The sequence below is a fragment of the Panulirus ornatus genome, chromosome 7, assembly GCF_036320965.1.
Source record: "Panulirus ornatus isolate Po-2019 chromosome 7, ASM3632096v1, whole genome shotgun sequence".
Taxonomy (NCBI): domain Eukaryota; kingdom Metazoa; phylum Arthropoda; class Malacostraca; order Decapoda; family Palinuridae; genus Panulirus; species Panulirus ornatus.
The window spans coordinates 15188331-15202581 of NC_092230.1; the positions used below are offsets into that span (position 1 = coordinate 15188331).

Here is a 14251-nt window from a genome sequence, read left to right on the forward strand (position 1 = left end):
CGCCCCATCTCAAGTGGTCATATATATCAAAACCAGAGTCCAACATCCACAGCCAGGCCTCACAGTACTACAGTACTATTAGGCTGACCATTCCATATACCTTGGTTCATCCCATTAACCAGTTGTTTATGACATACAGCATTATACAAATAGCTTCAGTAGAATCTAGAGAAAGGATAATGTGCACTTCTATACTATAAGTTTTAATGTGAGATTTGAGTTCACTTTGTCTGCTTCCCACTTCAATGAAGAAGTTTTTTTTTTATTTGGCATTGACCTACATACATTACAAGAAAAAAAATCTTTATTTTTTTCTTCTTATGTAATAAAGTGGCTTATGCATAACTTATACCACACATAGGACATATGCGTATTCCATACATGTTACACCTTTCTCTTAAATACTCTTTCATTCTGCTCCATATTTACTTAAATTGTGTAAAACGTGCAGGGGTCTGGTTTTCTTTTCAGGTGATGAAAGTAGTAAATGAGGTGTATCATCACTATAACAGGCACCAGTTTCCATGTGTTGTGCTAAATATACAATTAAAGGAGGATGATGTAGACATCAACGTTACACCTGATAAGCGACAGATTCTTGTCAACAATGAAAAACTTTTATTAGCTACCATTAAGGTTTGTAACAGAGTAGTACTAAGATTTTTGCCCTTATATAAGATTTATATGACTGTCTCCTTTTATGAAGTTGAGAATATTGCCATTTGATTTTAAATTTTTTTTTGTATAGATAGATGGGAAGCGGAAGTGAATCATAGGGTGGGGGAGGGGGTGAAAATTCTGGGAGCCTTGAAGAATGTTTGGAAGTCGAGAACATTATCTTGGAAAGCAAAAATGGGCATGTTTGAAGGAATAGTGGTTCAAACAATGTTGTATGGTTGCGAGGTGTGGGCTATGGATAGAGTTGTGCAGAGGAGGGTGGATGTGCTGGAAATGAGATGTTTGAGGACAATATGTGGTGTGAGGTGGTTTGATCGAGTAAGTAATGTAAGGGTAAGAGAGATGTGTAGAAATAAAAAGAGTGTTTGAGAGAGCAGAAGGGGTGTTTTGAAATGGTTTGTCACATGGAGAGAATGAGTGAGGAAAGATTGACAAGAGGATATAAGTGTCAGAGGTGGAGGGAACGAGGAGAAGTGGGAGACCAAATTGGAGGTGGAAAGATGGAGTGAAAAAGATTTTGAGTGATCTGGGGCCTGAACATGCAGGAGGGTGAAAGGCGTGCAAGGAATAAGAGTGAATTGGAACGATGTGTATACCGGGGTCGACGTGCTGTCAATGGATTGAACCAGGGCATGTGAAGTGTCGGGGGTTTAAACCATGGAAAGTTCTGTGGCGCTTGGATGTGGAAAGGGAGCTGTGGTTTCGGTGCATTATTACATGACAGCTAGAGACTGAGTGTGAAGAATGGGGCCTTTGTTGTCTTTCCTAGCGCTACTCATGCACATTAGGGGTGCTATTTCTGTGTGGAGGGTGGATGGGAGATAAAGGCAGACAGTATGATTAGTATGTGTATATATGTATATGTGTGTGTGTATATTATGTATAGTTAAGATGTTATGTATGCTATTGCATGTGTGGACTGTATATATACATGTGTACTGGGTGGGTTGGGCATTCTTTCGTTGTTTGGCTACAGCTTAATGGGTGAGACAGTGACTAAGCAATAAAAAAAAATAAATGACTCATGGTGAGGCGCCTGTGGATTAGCGGAATGCTTGCTAGTGCCATTGTAAAAGGCAAAGGGGACAAAGGTGAGTGCTCAAATTACAGAGGTATAAGTTTGTTGAGTATTCCTGGGAAATTATATGGGAGGGTATTGATTGAGAGGGTGAAGGCATGTACAGAGCATCAGATTGGGGAAGAGCAGTGTGTTTCAGTAGTGGTAGAGGATGTGTGGATCAGTTGTTTGCTTTGAAGAACGTATGTGAGAAATACTTAGAAAAGGAAATGGATTTGTATGTAGCATTTATGGATCTGGAGAAGGCATATGATAGAATTGATAGAGATGCTCTGTGGAAGGTAATAAGAATATATGGTGTGAGAGGCAAGTTGTTAGAAGCAGTGAAAAGTTTTTATCGAGGATGTAAGGCATGTGTACGTGTAGGAAGAGAGGAAAGTGATTGGTTCTCAGTGAATGTAGGTTTGCGGCAGGGGTGTGTGATGTCTCCATGGTTGTTTAATTTGAATATGGATGGGGTTGTTAGGGAGGTAAATGCAAGAGTTTTGGAAAGAGGGGCAAGTATGAAGTCTGTTGGGGATGAGAGAGCTTGGGAAGTGAGTCAGTTGTTGTTCGCTGATGATACAGCGCTGGTGGCTGATTCATGTGAGAAACTGCAGAAGCTGGTGACTGAGTTTGGTAAAGTGTGTGAAGAAGAAAGTTAAGAGTAAATGTGCAATAAGAGCAAGGTTATTAGGTACAGTAGGGTTGAGGGTCAAGTCAATTGGGATGTAAGTTTGAATGGAGGAGGCTGGAGGAAGTGAAGTGTTTTAGATATCTGGGAGTGGATCTGTCAGCGGATGGAACCATGGAAGCGGAAATGGATCATAGGGTGGGGGAGGGGGCGAAAATTTTGGGAGCCTTGAAAAATGTGTGGAAGTCGAGAACATTATCCGGAAAGCAAAAATGGGTATGTTTGAAGGAATAGTAGTTCCAACAATGTTGTATGGTTGCGAGGCGTGGGCTATGGATAGAGTTGTGCGCAGGAGGATGGATGTGCTGGAAATGAGATGTTTGAGGACAATGTGTGGTGTGAGGTGGTTTGATCGAGTAAGTAACGTAAGGGTAAGAGAGATGTGTGGAAATAAAAAGAGCGTGGTTGAGAGAGCAGAAGAGGGTGTTTTGAAATGGTTTGGGCACATGGAGAGAATGAGTGAGGAAAGATTGACCAAGAGGATATATGTGTCGGAGGTGGAGGGAACGAGGAGAAGAGGGAGACCAAATTGGAGGTGGAAAGATGGAGTGAAAAGGATTTTGTGTGATCGGGGCCTGAACATGCAGGAGGGTGAAAGGAGGGCAAGGAATAGAGTGAATTGGAGCGATGTGGTATACAGGGGTTGACGTGCTGTCAGTGGATTGAATCAAGGCATGTGAAGCGTCTGGGGTAAACCATGGAAGGCTGTGTAGGTATGTATATTTGCGTGTGTGGACGTGTGTATGTACATGTGTATGGGGGGGGTTGGGCCATTTCTTTCGTCTGTTTCCTTGCGCTACCTCGCAAACGCGGGAGACAGCGACAAAGTATAAAAAAAAAAAAAGTATGAATTATGTACATGTGTATATATGTGTATGTCTGTGTGTGTATATATACTTATACTTTGAGATATATAGGTATGTATGTTTGCGTATGTGGACGTGTATGTATATACATGTGTATGTGGGTGGGTTGGGCCATTCTTTCATCTGTTTCCTTGTGGTACCTTGCTAATGCGGGAGACAGTGATAAAGGAAAATAAATAGATAAATAAATAAATAGATAAAATAATAATAATAATAATAATAATAATGATAGTTATAATAATATCCCTGGGGAGAATACTTCCCACGTATTCCCTGCGTGTCGTAGAAGGCGACTAAAAGGGGAGGGAGCGGGGGGCTGGAAATCCTCCCCTCTCAATTTTTTTTTAATTTTCCAAAAGAAGGAACAGAGAAGAGGGCCAGGTGAGGATATTCCCTCAATGGCCCAGTCCTCTGTTCTTAACGTTACCTCGCTAACGCGGGAAATGGCGAATAGTTTGAAAAAAAAAAAAAAAATTATAATAATGATAATTATTATTATTGATATACTTTGTGTATTATCCCTGGGGATAGGGGAGAATGAATACTTCCCACATATTCCCTGCATGTCGTAGAAGGTGACTGAAAGGGGAGGGAGCAAGGGGCTGGAATTCCTCCCCTCCTCTTTTTAATTTTCCAAAAGAAGGAACAGTAAAGGCGGCCAAGTGAGGATATTTCCTCTCAGGCTCAGTCCTCTGTTCTAACACTACCACACTAATGCAGAAAATGGAGAACATGTGTGAAGGAGGATATACACAAGTATGTATGAGTGTTATGTAATGATATGGGTTACCAGTAACATAAAAGGTTGACACTATTAAAAAGGTAAGATGATGAATAATAACTAGCTTATTGGTTGCAGTAACAACAAATTAAATTTCTTGAAGGTAATTATTTACACACCTAACTCAGATGTAAAGTGGAGACATTAGTAAACTAGAGAAATGGCTTAGGTTTGGTGAGGTTGTGTTGTTAACTAGTCACAGCCAGAAGTTGTGTGAGGTCAGTGAGTGTCATGGTGGTGGAACAGTTTGGTCTGAAGCTATGTTGTGTTGGTGAGAGTAGGATATTTTGCTTGATTCTTTTGTGGATCAGTTTTTCACAGAGTTTGTATAATGAAGATAAAGTGATATAGGATGGTAAGAGGATGGGATTTAGGGATTTGGTGGGTTTCAGTAATAGTAATACATGATTAATCTAACTGATGTTAATGATTTTGTTTGTAATGTGAAGTAGTTGAAAATATCTGTAAGTGCTTTGATTACAGCTGGGCCAAAGTGTTTTATGTGAGAGTTTTATATGTTGCCCTCATATATGACATCAGTCCATTTCATTCTGTATTTCTTTCTACAGCAAATTTCTCTTTCTCCTATATGTTCAAACCCCATGTACCCAAAGCTTCCTTCACTTCGAACTCTCCCTTGGTCACTTCACTTGTGACATTATTGACAAATGATTTTTTTTTCTTTTTTTTTTTTTTGATATTCACTCCTAAGGAAACAGCATGTTTACCTTGGAAGGTTACATGTCATCATGTGCTCATGGCCAGGGACGCTCTGCTGCTGATCGTCAGTTCTACTTCATCAATTCTCGGCCATGTGACCCAGCCAGGGTTAGTATTACATCCCAGTTCTTGATCTTTTTAAGAAATTCTCACAAGTTTTGTAAATTTTGAATATATACAAGTAGTATATTTGTAGCACTCAGTATTACTATTAATGCTGCAAATTATTACTGTGAACAACACCCATGAATGCTATTATTTTTTGATGAGATTGTTTATTGTTGATTTCACATTTCAGTTATATGAATATGATTAACATCAACAATTTTGAAGCACATAAAAAAGTTTTTGCTTTTAACTCTGTTGATTAGAAAGACATATCACACTTTCTTAGAGTGAGTTTAATAAAAAAGTGAGAGACAGAAATGAGGAGAATTTAAGATTTAAGATGACTTAGATTTCTTTTGATAGGAAGACGGTATACAGACTAACCACACTACTGTTTAATGCCAGGTCATCTTAAGCTGCAAATATTCTTGAGATATTGTCTTTCTTAGGTGCTCCCTTTCCAACAGCTTTTCATTTGATATTTTCATGAAGAAAGAAAAAGATTTTTCAAAAGCAGAGGCTGTATTTGCAATAGTATATTGTTCATATGGCAGTGGTGGCCAATGTAACTTTAAGACCAAGATGAATAATTTTGAATTTTTAACTGTTTTGTTTAGCACGAACAGAATGTTGTTCCCAGTGTGTTTATATTTTATCATATGCTTAAAGTTGACTTTGTGAATAACATATTCCTTCATTATAGGCTTTGTTGTTGCTTACCTGCTCAGTTTTTCATATATTGTTTAGTGCTGCAGAAAAGTTAGTGTGAGGCCTGTTTTAAGCTTCAGGTTGGCCACAGTCTAATTTCTGTTATTATCCATTGTGAGGTCTGTCACAGTAAACACATAGTATTTTTCATTTTATTTGTGGGGGGAAATGAATCATGTGAATCATGTGCTGTTGGTAAAGTGGTTGTAATCTGTCACCAGTAAGTGCCTGTTAACCACTTGAAAGGTTTGCTCTATGCTCCTTCTCTGGATCATTACTGGTAATAAGTGCCTTGTCTTTCACTGTTATCCTGCTTTTATGTTGGATTAACTTTAGGTTGTACTGCAGCTCTGTGCTTCAGTTTAATTTGCATCATTCTCCAATAACATTGACATAGTCTGTGATTATGCAGCACTTTTGTTTTTTATTCCTGTGTTGGATTCTTTCCTATATACGTTTTTGGCTTATTTGTTTTAGTGATGTAGTGTCAGAAGCAGATAAACAATGACTTCATATGCACACACCCCATCTCAAGTGGTCATATATATCAAAACCAGAGTCCAACATCCACAGCCAGGCCTCACAGTACTACAGTACTATTAGGCTGACCATTCCATATACCTTGGTTCATCCCATTAACCAGTTGTTTATGACATACAGCATTATACAAATAGCTTCAGTAGAATCTAGAGAAAGGATAATGTGCACTTCTATACTATAAGTTTTAATGTGAGATTTGAGTTCACTTTGTCTGCTTCCCACTTCAATGAAGAAGTTTTTTTTTTTATTTGGCATTGACCTACATACATTACAAGAAAAAAAATCTTTATTTTTTTCTTCTTATGTAATAAAGTGGCTTATGCATAACTTATACCACACATAGGACATATGCGTATTCCATACATGTTACACCTTTCTCTTAAATACTCTTTCATTCTGCTGCATATTTACTTAAATTGTGTAAAACGTGCAGGGGTCTGGTTTTCTTTTCAGGTGATGAAAGTAGTAAATGAGGTGTATCATCACTATAACAGGCACCAGTTTCCATGTGTTGTGCTAAATATACAATTAAAGGAGGATGATGTAGACATCAACGTTACACCTGATAAGCGACAGATTCTTGTCAACAATGAAAAACTTTTATTAGCTACCATTAAGGTTTGTAACAGAGTAGTACTAAGATTTTTGCCCTTATATAAGATTTATATGACTGTCTCCTTTTATGAAGTTGAGAATATTGCCATTTGATTTTAAATTTTTTTTTGTATAGATAGATGGGAAGCGGAAGTGAATCATAGGGTGGGGGAGGGGGTGAAAATTCTGGGAGCCTTGAAGAATGTTTGGAAGTCGAGAACATTATCTTGGAAAGCAAAAATGGGCATGTTTGAAGGAATAGTGGTTCAAACAATGTTGTATGGTTGCGAGGTGTGGGCTATGGATAGAGTTGTGCAGAGGAGGGTGGATGTGCTGGAAATGAGATGTTTGAGGACAATATGTGGTGTGAGGTGGTTTGATCGAGTAAGTAATGTAAGGGTAAGAGAGATGTGTAGAAATAAAAAGAGTGTGGTTGAGAGAGCAGAAGGGGGTGTTTTGAAATGGTTTGGTCACATGGAGAGAATGAGTGAGGAAAGATTGACCAAGAGGATATATATGTGTCAGAGGTGGAGGGAACGAGGAGAAGTGGGAGACCAAATTGAGGTGGAAAGATGGAGTGAAAAAGATTTTAAGTGATCGGGGCCTGAACATGCAGGAGGGTGAAAGGCATGCAAGGAATAGAGTGAATTGGAACGATGTGGTATACCGGGGTCGACGTGCTGTCAATGGATTGAACCAGGGCATGTGAAGCATCTGGGGTAAACCAAGGAAAGTTGTGTGGGGCCTGGATGTGGAAAGTGAGCTGTGGTTTCGGTGCATTATTACATGACAGCTAGAGACTGAGTGTGAACGAATGGGGCCTTTGGTGTCTTTTCCTAGCGCTACCTCGCACACATGAGGGGGGGAGGGGGTTGTTATTCCATGTGTGGCGAGGTGGCGATGGGAACAAATAAAGGCAGACAGTATGAATTATATACATGTGTATATAGGTATATGTCTGTGTGTGTATATATATATGTGTACATTGAGATGTATAGGTATATATATTTGCATGTGTGGATGTGTATGTATATACATGTGTATGTGGGTGGGTTGGGCCATTCTTTCGTCTGTTTCCTTGCGCTACCTTGCTAACGTGGGAGACAGCGACAAAGCAAAATAAAAAAAAATTAATATAAGATGGGATTGCAGTTGAGTTTCTTAAGAAAGGGTGACAGAGTTAGTAATTGGTTAATCAGGCTTTTCAATATTTTTTGCCCCAAGGTACCTGCCTGAGGATTGGCAGATTGTGTTTATAGTGCCCTTATATAAAGGCTAGGGGGACAAAAGTGAATGCTCAAATTATGCATGATAATTTGCATGGTAGAGTGGCGAGTAAGAGGGTGGTGGCATGCACGAAATATCTGACTGGAGAGGAGCAGCATGGTTTCGAGGGAGGTAAAGGATGCTTAGACAAGGCATTTACCTTGAAGAATTCACTTTAGAAATACTGGGAGAAAGAGAGTGAATTGAATGTAGCATTTATGGATATGGAGAAAGCACATGACAAATGGTCCTTGTGAAAAATGCCATAACAAAACTACACAGGCATTCCATAGTCCTGAGGCACCTCACCTTGAGGCATATATATTTTGAAAATTTTGACTAACCAATCAACACATTTTCTACTGCGATCCCATCCACTTCAGCTGCTTTGCCATACTTCATCTTATGCAAGGCTTTCACCACCACTTTTCACCAATTCACCAAAGCATTTGCCATGACTGTCTTGCTCTACATACCTCCACATCCCAAACACCCTATATCATATACCCTATCAAAACATTCACACCATCTTCTCTTTACTACTTGTTTGCATGCTGCCACTTTCCATTTCTCACTGATGCCCCCTTTTATTCACCCTTAATTTTATTCGCCACGTCCATGAACACTTTTGTATTCTTCCAATCGTCTGCCAATACTCTCTCACCCCATCTCTAATTTACTATCTTTTTCATCCTTGTTCAATCTGCTGTATCATGTACATTTCCCAATCACTGACTCCTTCCCTACAGGTCCTGCCTATACACCTCTCTTCCTTTTGCTAACCATTGAAATTCCTCATCCCACCACCCATTCTCAAGTGCCTACATTCCACACACCTCATTTACACATGTAAACAGTACTTCCTTAGATATCTGCCATTTCTTGCCCACTCCCTTAGTTTTGTTTCCACTCATTTTATGCTATTCTTCTTACTTAAGTCCCAATTATTTTCTCTTTATAGTCTTATACTTTTTTCTTACCTTGATAGGTTGTGCTGTATATGAGTAGCAATATAATTACAGGTACACCACCGAATTTCCGGCAACTGATAGTTTGGCACCTCCTTTAGTCCAGACAAAATTATGTGAGGGAACTTGAAATTACCATGGCCATGAGACTAGGTTACTGGGCGGCCACAGATGGCATTGAGTGTAAGGCACGCTTATTTACATTTTTTACACTGCACCTGTTGGTGTTGATACTGCAATTCTGTGAGATTCTTGGCTTATTTTGCTTGAATTTAACCCTAGTTACAGCTTCTAAGACATATGAGAGTGTCAGTCATGGTATCAAATGTAAACACCAGTCCATATTGATCCAAGATAAAGTAGAACTGTTGAAAAAATGAATAGTGGTGTTTTGGTGCATAAGCTGTGTGACATCAACAGTATTGGTTCATCAACTTTTTATGATATAAAGAAGCAAAGGGAGAAAATGTTGAACTTCTATGCAGATGATTCCAAGAAGCAAATGACGATTATAAAAACTATGAAAGATGGTAAGAGTACTGAGCACAATCGAGTGATGATGGAATGGTTTCGACAGCATATGATTGGTGGAGTGGACTTGTCAGATAGCATGATTATGGACCAGGCTGGTGTTCCATAAAGAACTTAAATTACAGCATGAGCATGACTGTAGTGAAGGATGGCTTCAAAGATTCAAGAAACATCATAGAATTTCCATGAATAAAGTGTGTGGAGAAAAGCGGTCTGCAAACCACGAAGGAGTTGCTGAGTATGTGGACGAATTTGTGAAACTCATAGCTGATGAGCACCTCCATCCTGAACAGGTGTAAAATGCAGACGAAACTGCATTATTCTGGCGATGCATACCTAGGAAAACACTAACAACAGAAGACTCCACAGGACTCAGACAATCTAAGGACAGACTTACCATCTTAGGGTGCTCAAACATTTGATATTTATTTAATTTGAATATCTAGCAGTCCACGGTATATTTTAGACACATGAGTGATGTATAATTAGTGGGTTAGAGGTTTTATTGAATTATTATAATGTGACCACAGTTGCTTTGGCAAAATGGTTAATCTGGCAAGGCTTTAGAACCAAGAGTGCCTGGAAAATTGGTGGTGTACCTGTACTGTGTAAGTGTTTCTAATCACGAATTTTCTTCACCCCCCTTCATTTATTACTAGATCACTGAAGGGAGACTATCATAATAAAATGTTTACCATGTAGGACATTATGATAGAATTCATATGACAAAAATGTTTTATCCTAGATGTGATCAATATATTGTACAAGAAAACAAAACTGAAATCATTGATTATTTTTTTCTTTGCTCTACAGTACTTTATGTAATCATGGATTTTTTTTCTGTTTCAGACTTCCTTGATTCACCTATTTGAAAACATCCCTTCCACATACGATGTCAAGAATATATCCATGAACTCTCCACTTAATAATACTATCAGTTGTTCCTTAAGTAGTCCTGATTCTAGTATAACAAGCCCAACCATACAGGGCACTACTGGAAAGCTGTCAGCCCTTAGTCAGATGTTTGGCCGTAGATCTGGAGGATCCCTATTGCCTGAATCATCACCAATGACCCGGACTGGTACCAAGCGATCTCTCTCCTATAGTTCCTGCTCCAGGAGTAGTCATACTGACAAACGTAAGTTAAGAAATGATTATGATGTTTAGTGTTCTGGTTGAAATGATTCTGTACTGTTAAGGAGAAGTTATTCGATTAGTGGCCTGAAATACTGTATGTTTTATCCACTTTACTTTGGATATTCTTGAAAGTATTAGCAACATAATTTTTTCCTCAATATTTGTCTGCTTTTCAGTATCCTGCAGGCCATTTCCTACCATCTTTGTTTACAAATATCTGTATATTTCTGCCTACAAACACTGCTCTTATCCACATATTCCCTCATTCAGTCATATTTCACCCTTTTCTGTCAATTCAGGCACATTCACCATTATTGTTTCAGTATGCCTCTATCAAATTAGAGCTGTGTCCTTAATTTTTTCATATAATGCCTCTACTTCATACCTCCTTCTCATATCTTCATGTACTTTACTTACATGTGGGTATGAAGAATTCTTCATTTCTCCTTAGTTGCATAATATTTTTAGTTCCTTTAGTAAGCTGTTCCAGACTTACTTTCCAAATATTTGAGATAGTTGGCTATCTCCAACCCTCATTGCCCAACCATAGTATATGGTCTTTATCACTTCTTTCAGACCTTGTTGCTGTGCTTTTATTGAGGTCTTATGAGATTTTCCCCTTCACTTGGTTAACATTGTCTCAGCTGAGAATTCCTCTCTCCCTTCTCTTTCTTTATGGCTCCAGTTATTTACACAATTGTGGCTGTTGCTTTTTCATATCTTACTGTGTCCATTCTTCTTACTTGACCTGTAAAGCTTAGAAAATCTGTTGTCTTGACAATTAAATGTAGTATTCCCACATTTTTCCATCATACATCCATTTATAATGATTTCCATATTCCTGTCCATTTGCTACTATTCATTGTTGCACAATATTTTCAGTATTTGTGTTATCATCTCTGCCAAACCAACTCCCCAAGTATTTGAAATAGTTGATTCTCTGTTCTCTTACCATTCATCAGTATCCTACTTTCTGAAGAACTTCTTTCAGACCTAACTACCCTGGTTTTTTTTTAAGGACTATTTAGATTTTCTTCTTGATTGAGTTAATGCTACAGTGAACCTTTGCTGTATTAGACACTGTGTATTTTGGAAATCAGCTTTATTGGACTTCCAAAGTCTGTCTGGATTATTGTTTGATATGTTAGAACTAGTTCAGTATATCCAGTGATGGGCAAAAGTGTACCTATGCTTTGAATCACCTACAACTGGTTTGGTAAGTACAATAATTTCTTTCCATATGAATTATTGTTCGACTGAATTGTTATATTGCAACATTATGTTTATTAATATATTAGACAAATTGATGTCTCATTTCAGTATAAATGCATACAAATAGAAATAAGAGATCTTGAATTCAAACTGGAAACATTTCTGCTGCATCATATAGGAGTTTCTCTAAAGTTATTTCCTTGCTGATATGAAGTCCAACACAATATAGTGTTCATGGAGAAAGAACATGAATAGTGAACAGTGTATGAACAGCATTTTGTAAATAGTATTTACAATAGTAGATTTTTTCATACTTGATCACCGTTTTCTCGTGGTGATGAGGTCATGCCAGTAAGACATTCTCTAGTTGTCATGTGCAGTGCATTGATACCACAGCTCCTTGTCCATAACCAGACCCCACAGACCTTTCCATAATTTCCCTTTGCAGCTTCACATGCCCTGGTTCAGTCCATTGACTGCACATTGAACCCTATATACCACATTGTTTCAGTTCACTTTATCCCATGCATGCCTTTCACCCTCCTGCAAGTTCAGGACCCAATGACTCAACTTCTTTTTCACTCCATCCTTCCATCCCCAATTTGGTTTTCTTCTTCTTATCACCTCCACTTTTTGCACATATATCCCCTTAGTCAACCTCTCCTAACTTATTTTCTCCATATGTCAAAACAATTTCAGCGCACCCTCTTTAGCTCTTTCATCCAATCATTTCTTATTATTACACCTCTGTCTTACCTTTATATTAGTTACTCTATCAAACCACCTCACACCATATATTATCCTCATGCATTTTATGTCCAGTGCATCCACCATCCTCCACATATCGTCATCTATAATGGCCCTTGCCTTGCATCCTTACATTTTTGGTACTACTATACCTTTAGACATACCCATTTTCACCATCCCAGATAATTACCTATATTACCACACATTCTTCATTGTTCCCAGAACCTTCACTCTCTCGCATACCCTATGACTCACTGTGTGACAAAATATGAAAATGAATGCTTGCAAAGCATAAGGGTAATTTTTGGTGCTTTTTAACCGTTCTAACTTTTCAGGCAGTGTTCCAAAATATGAGCAAACAGTAAAATGTGCTACTAGGGAAAATGATACTCTCAGTAAGATGTTTTGCGATGTATAAAACAGCTTTCATGTTTTGAAAAGGCCCATTTTCAGAAATGGAGATCACACCATGCTGTTTTGTATACCAACCTGTGTACAAGTCTTGAAAAGAGAAAAATGTAAAAAGGTAACAGAAAATGGGATACTGAGAGTAGCCTACAACTACCGGGATGCTTTGAGTGCACTGACTGGACAGTTCTGCGACATGGAGCAAATCCTTATACAAATTTGGACATCTTTGATTCTTATTTTCATTTTTGTCTTCATATGATAGTGCCAAGTAAAGAAATAACTGTCTATCCCAACAACAAGCCTTGGATAAACAAAGAATTGAAAAATATGCTCAGTAAAAATGTAGAATCATACAAAATGGAGAAATGGAGATCGAACTCAGTTAAAATCAATACAAAAACAATTAAACAAGTAAATATTGGATTCAAAAAGAGCTTACAAGGAAAAGGCTCAGGGGTTATTTAGAAGATATCATGTGAAAGGTGCATGGAAAGGATAGAAAACATTATGCAGTCTGTTGTGGATGAGAGAGCTTGGGAAGTGAGTCATTTGTTGTTTGCTGATGATACAGCGCTGGTGGCTGATTTGGGTGACAAACTGCAGAAGCTGGTGCCTGAGTTTGGTAAAGTGTGTGAAAGAAGAAAGCTGAGAGTAAATGTGAATAAGAGCAAGGTTATTAGGTACAGTAGGGTTTAGTGACAAGTCATTTGGGAGGTATGTTTGAATGGAGAAAAACTGGAGGAAATGAAGTGTTTTAGATATCTGGGAGTGGATTTGGCAGCAAATGGAACCATGGAAGTGAAAGTGAGTCATAGGGTAGGGGAGAGGGCGAAAGTTCTGGGAGTGTTGAAAAATGTGTGGAAGGCAAGAATGTTATCTCAGAAAGTAGAAATAGGTACGTTTGAAGGAATAGTGGTTCCAGCAATGTTATTTGGTTGTGAGGCGTGGTCTATAAATGCAGTTGTGCGGAGGAGGGTGGATGTGCTGGAAATGAGATGTTTGAGGACAATATATGGTGTGAGGTGGTTTGATCGAGTAAGTAATGACAGGGTAAGAGAGATGTGTGAGAATAAAAAAAGTGTGGTTGAGAGAGTAGAAGAGGGTGTTTTGAAATGGTTAGGTCACATGGAGAGAATGAGTAAGGAAAGATTGACAAAGAGGATATATGGAAAATATATATATATATATATATATATATATATATATATATATATATATATATATATATATATA

At 38.3% G+C, this 14251-nt stretch overlaps 2 protein-coding genes across 2 annotated transcripts in view; both read left to right on the top strand.

Moving 5' to 3' along the window:
- LOC139749310 (mismatch repair endonuclease PMS2-like) overlaps positions 1–14251 on the top strand; it is a gene marked incomplete at its 5' end in the record, with an annotated part of 254664 nt that overhangs the window by 229312 nt on the left and 11101 nt on the right. The window lies entirely within an intron of this gene.
- LOC139749424 (mismatch repair endonuclease PMS2-like) lies at positions 4757–10693 on the top strand. Its single transcript, XM_071663271.1, has 3 exons — positions 4757–4904; positions 6606–6770; positions 10361–10693. Exons 1-3 carry the CDS (start codon positions 4797–4799, stop codon positions 10676–10678), a joined length of 591 nt encoding a protein of 196 aa, XP_071519372.1. The 5' UTR covers positions 4757–4796; the 3' UTR covers positions 10679–10693.

Bases quoted from the DNA above. Each gene is read 5' to 3' on its own strand.
- LOC139749424 (XM_071663271.1), top strand. From the start codon at position 4,797: ATGTTTACCTTGGAAGGTTACATGTCATCATGTGCTCATGGCCAGGGA. The intron at 4,905-6,605 runs GTTAGTATTACA...TTTTCTTTTCAG, and splicing joins GGCCATGTGACCCAGCCAGG to GTGATGAAAGTAGTAAATGA. The intron at 6,771-10,360 runs GTTTGTAACAGA...TTTCTGTTTCAG, and splicing joins TTTTATTAGCTACCATTAAG to ACTTCCTTGATTCACCTATT.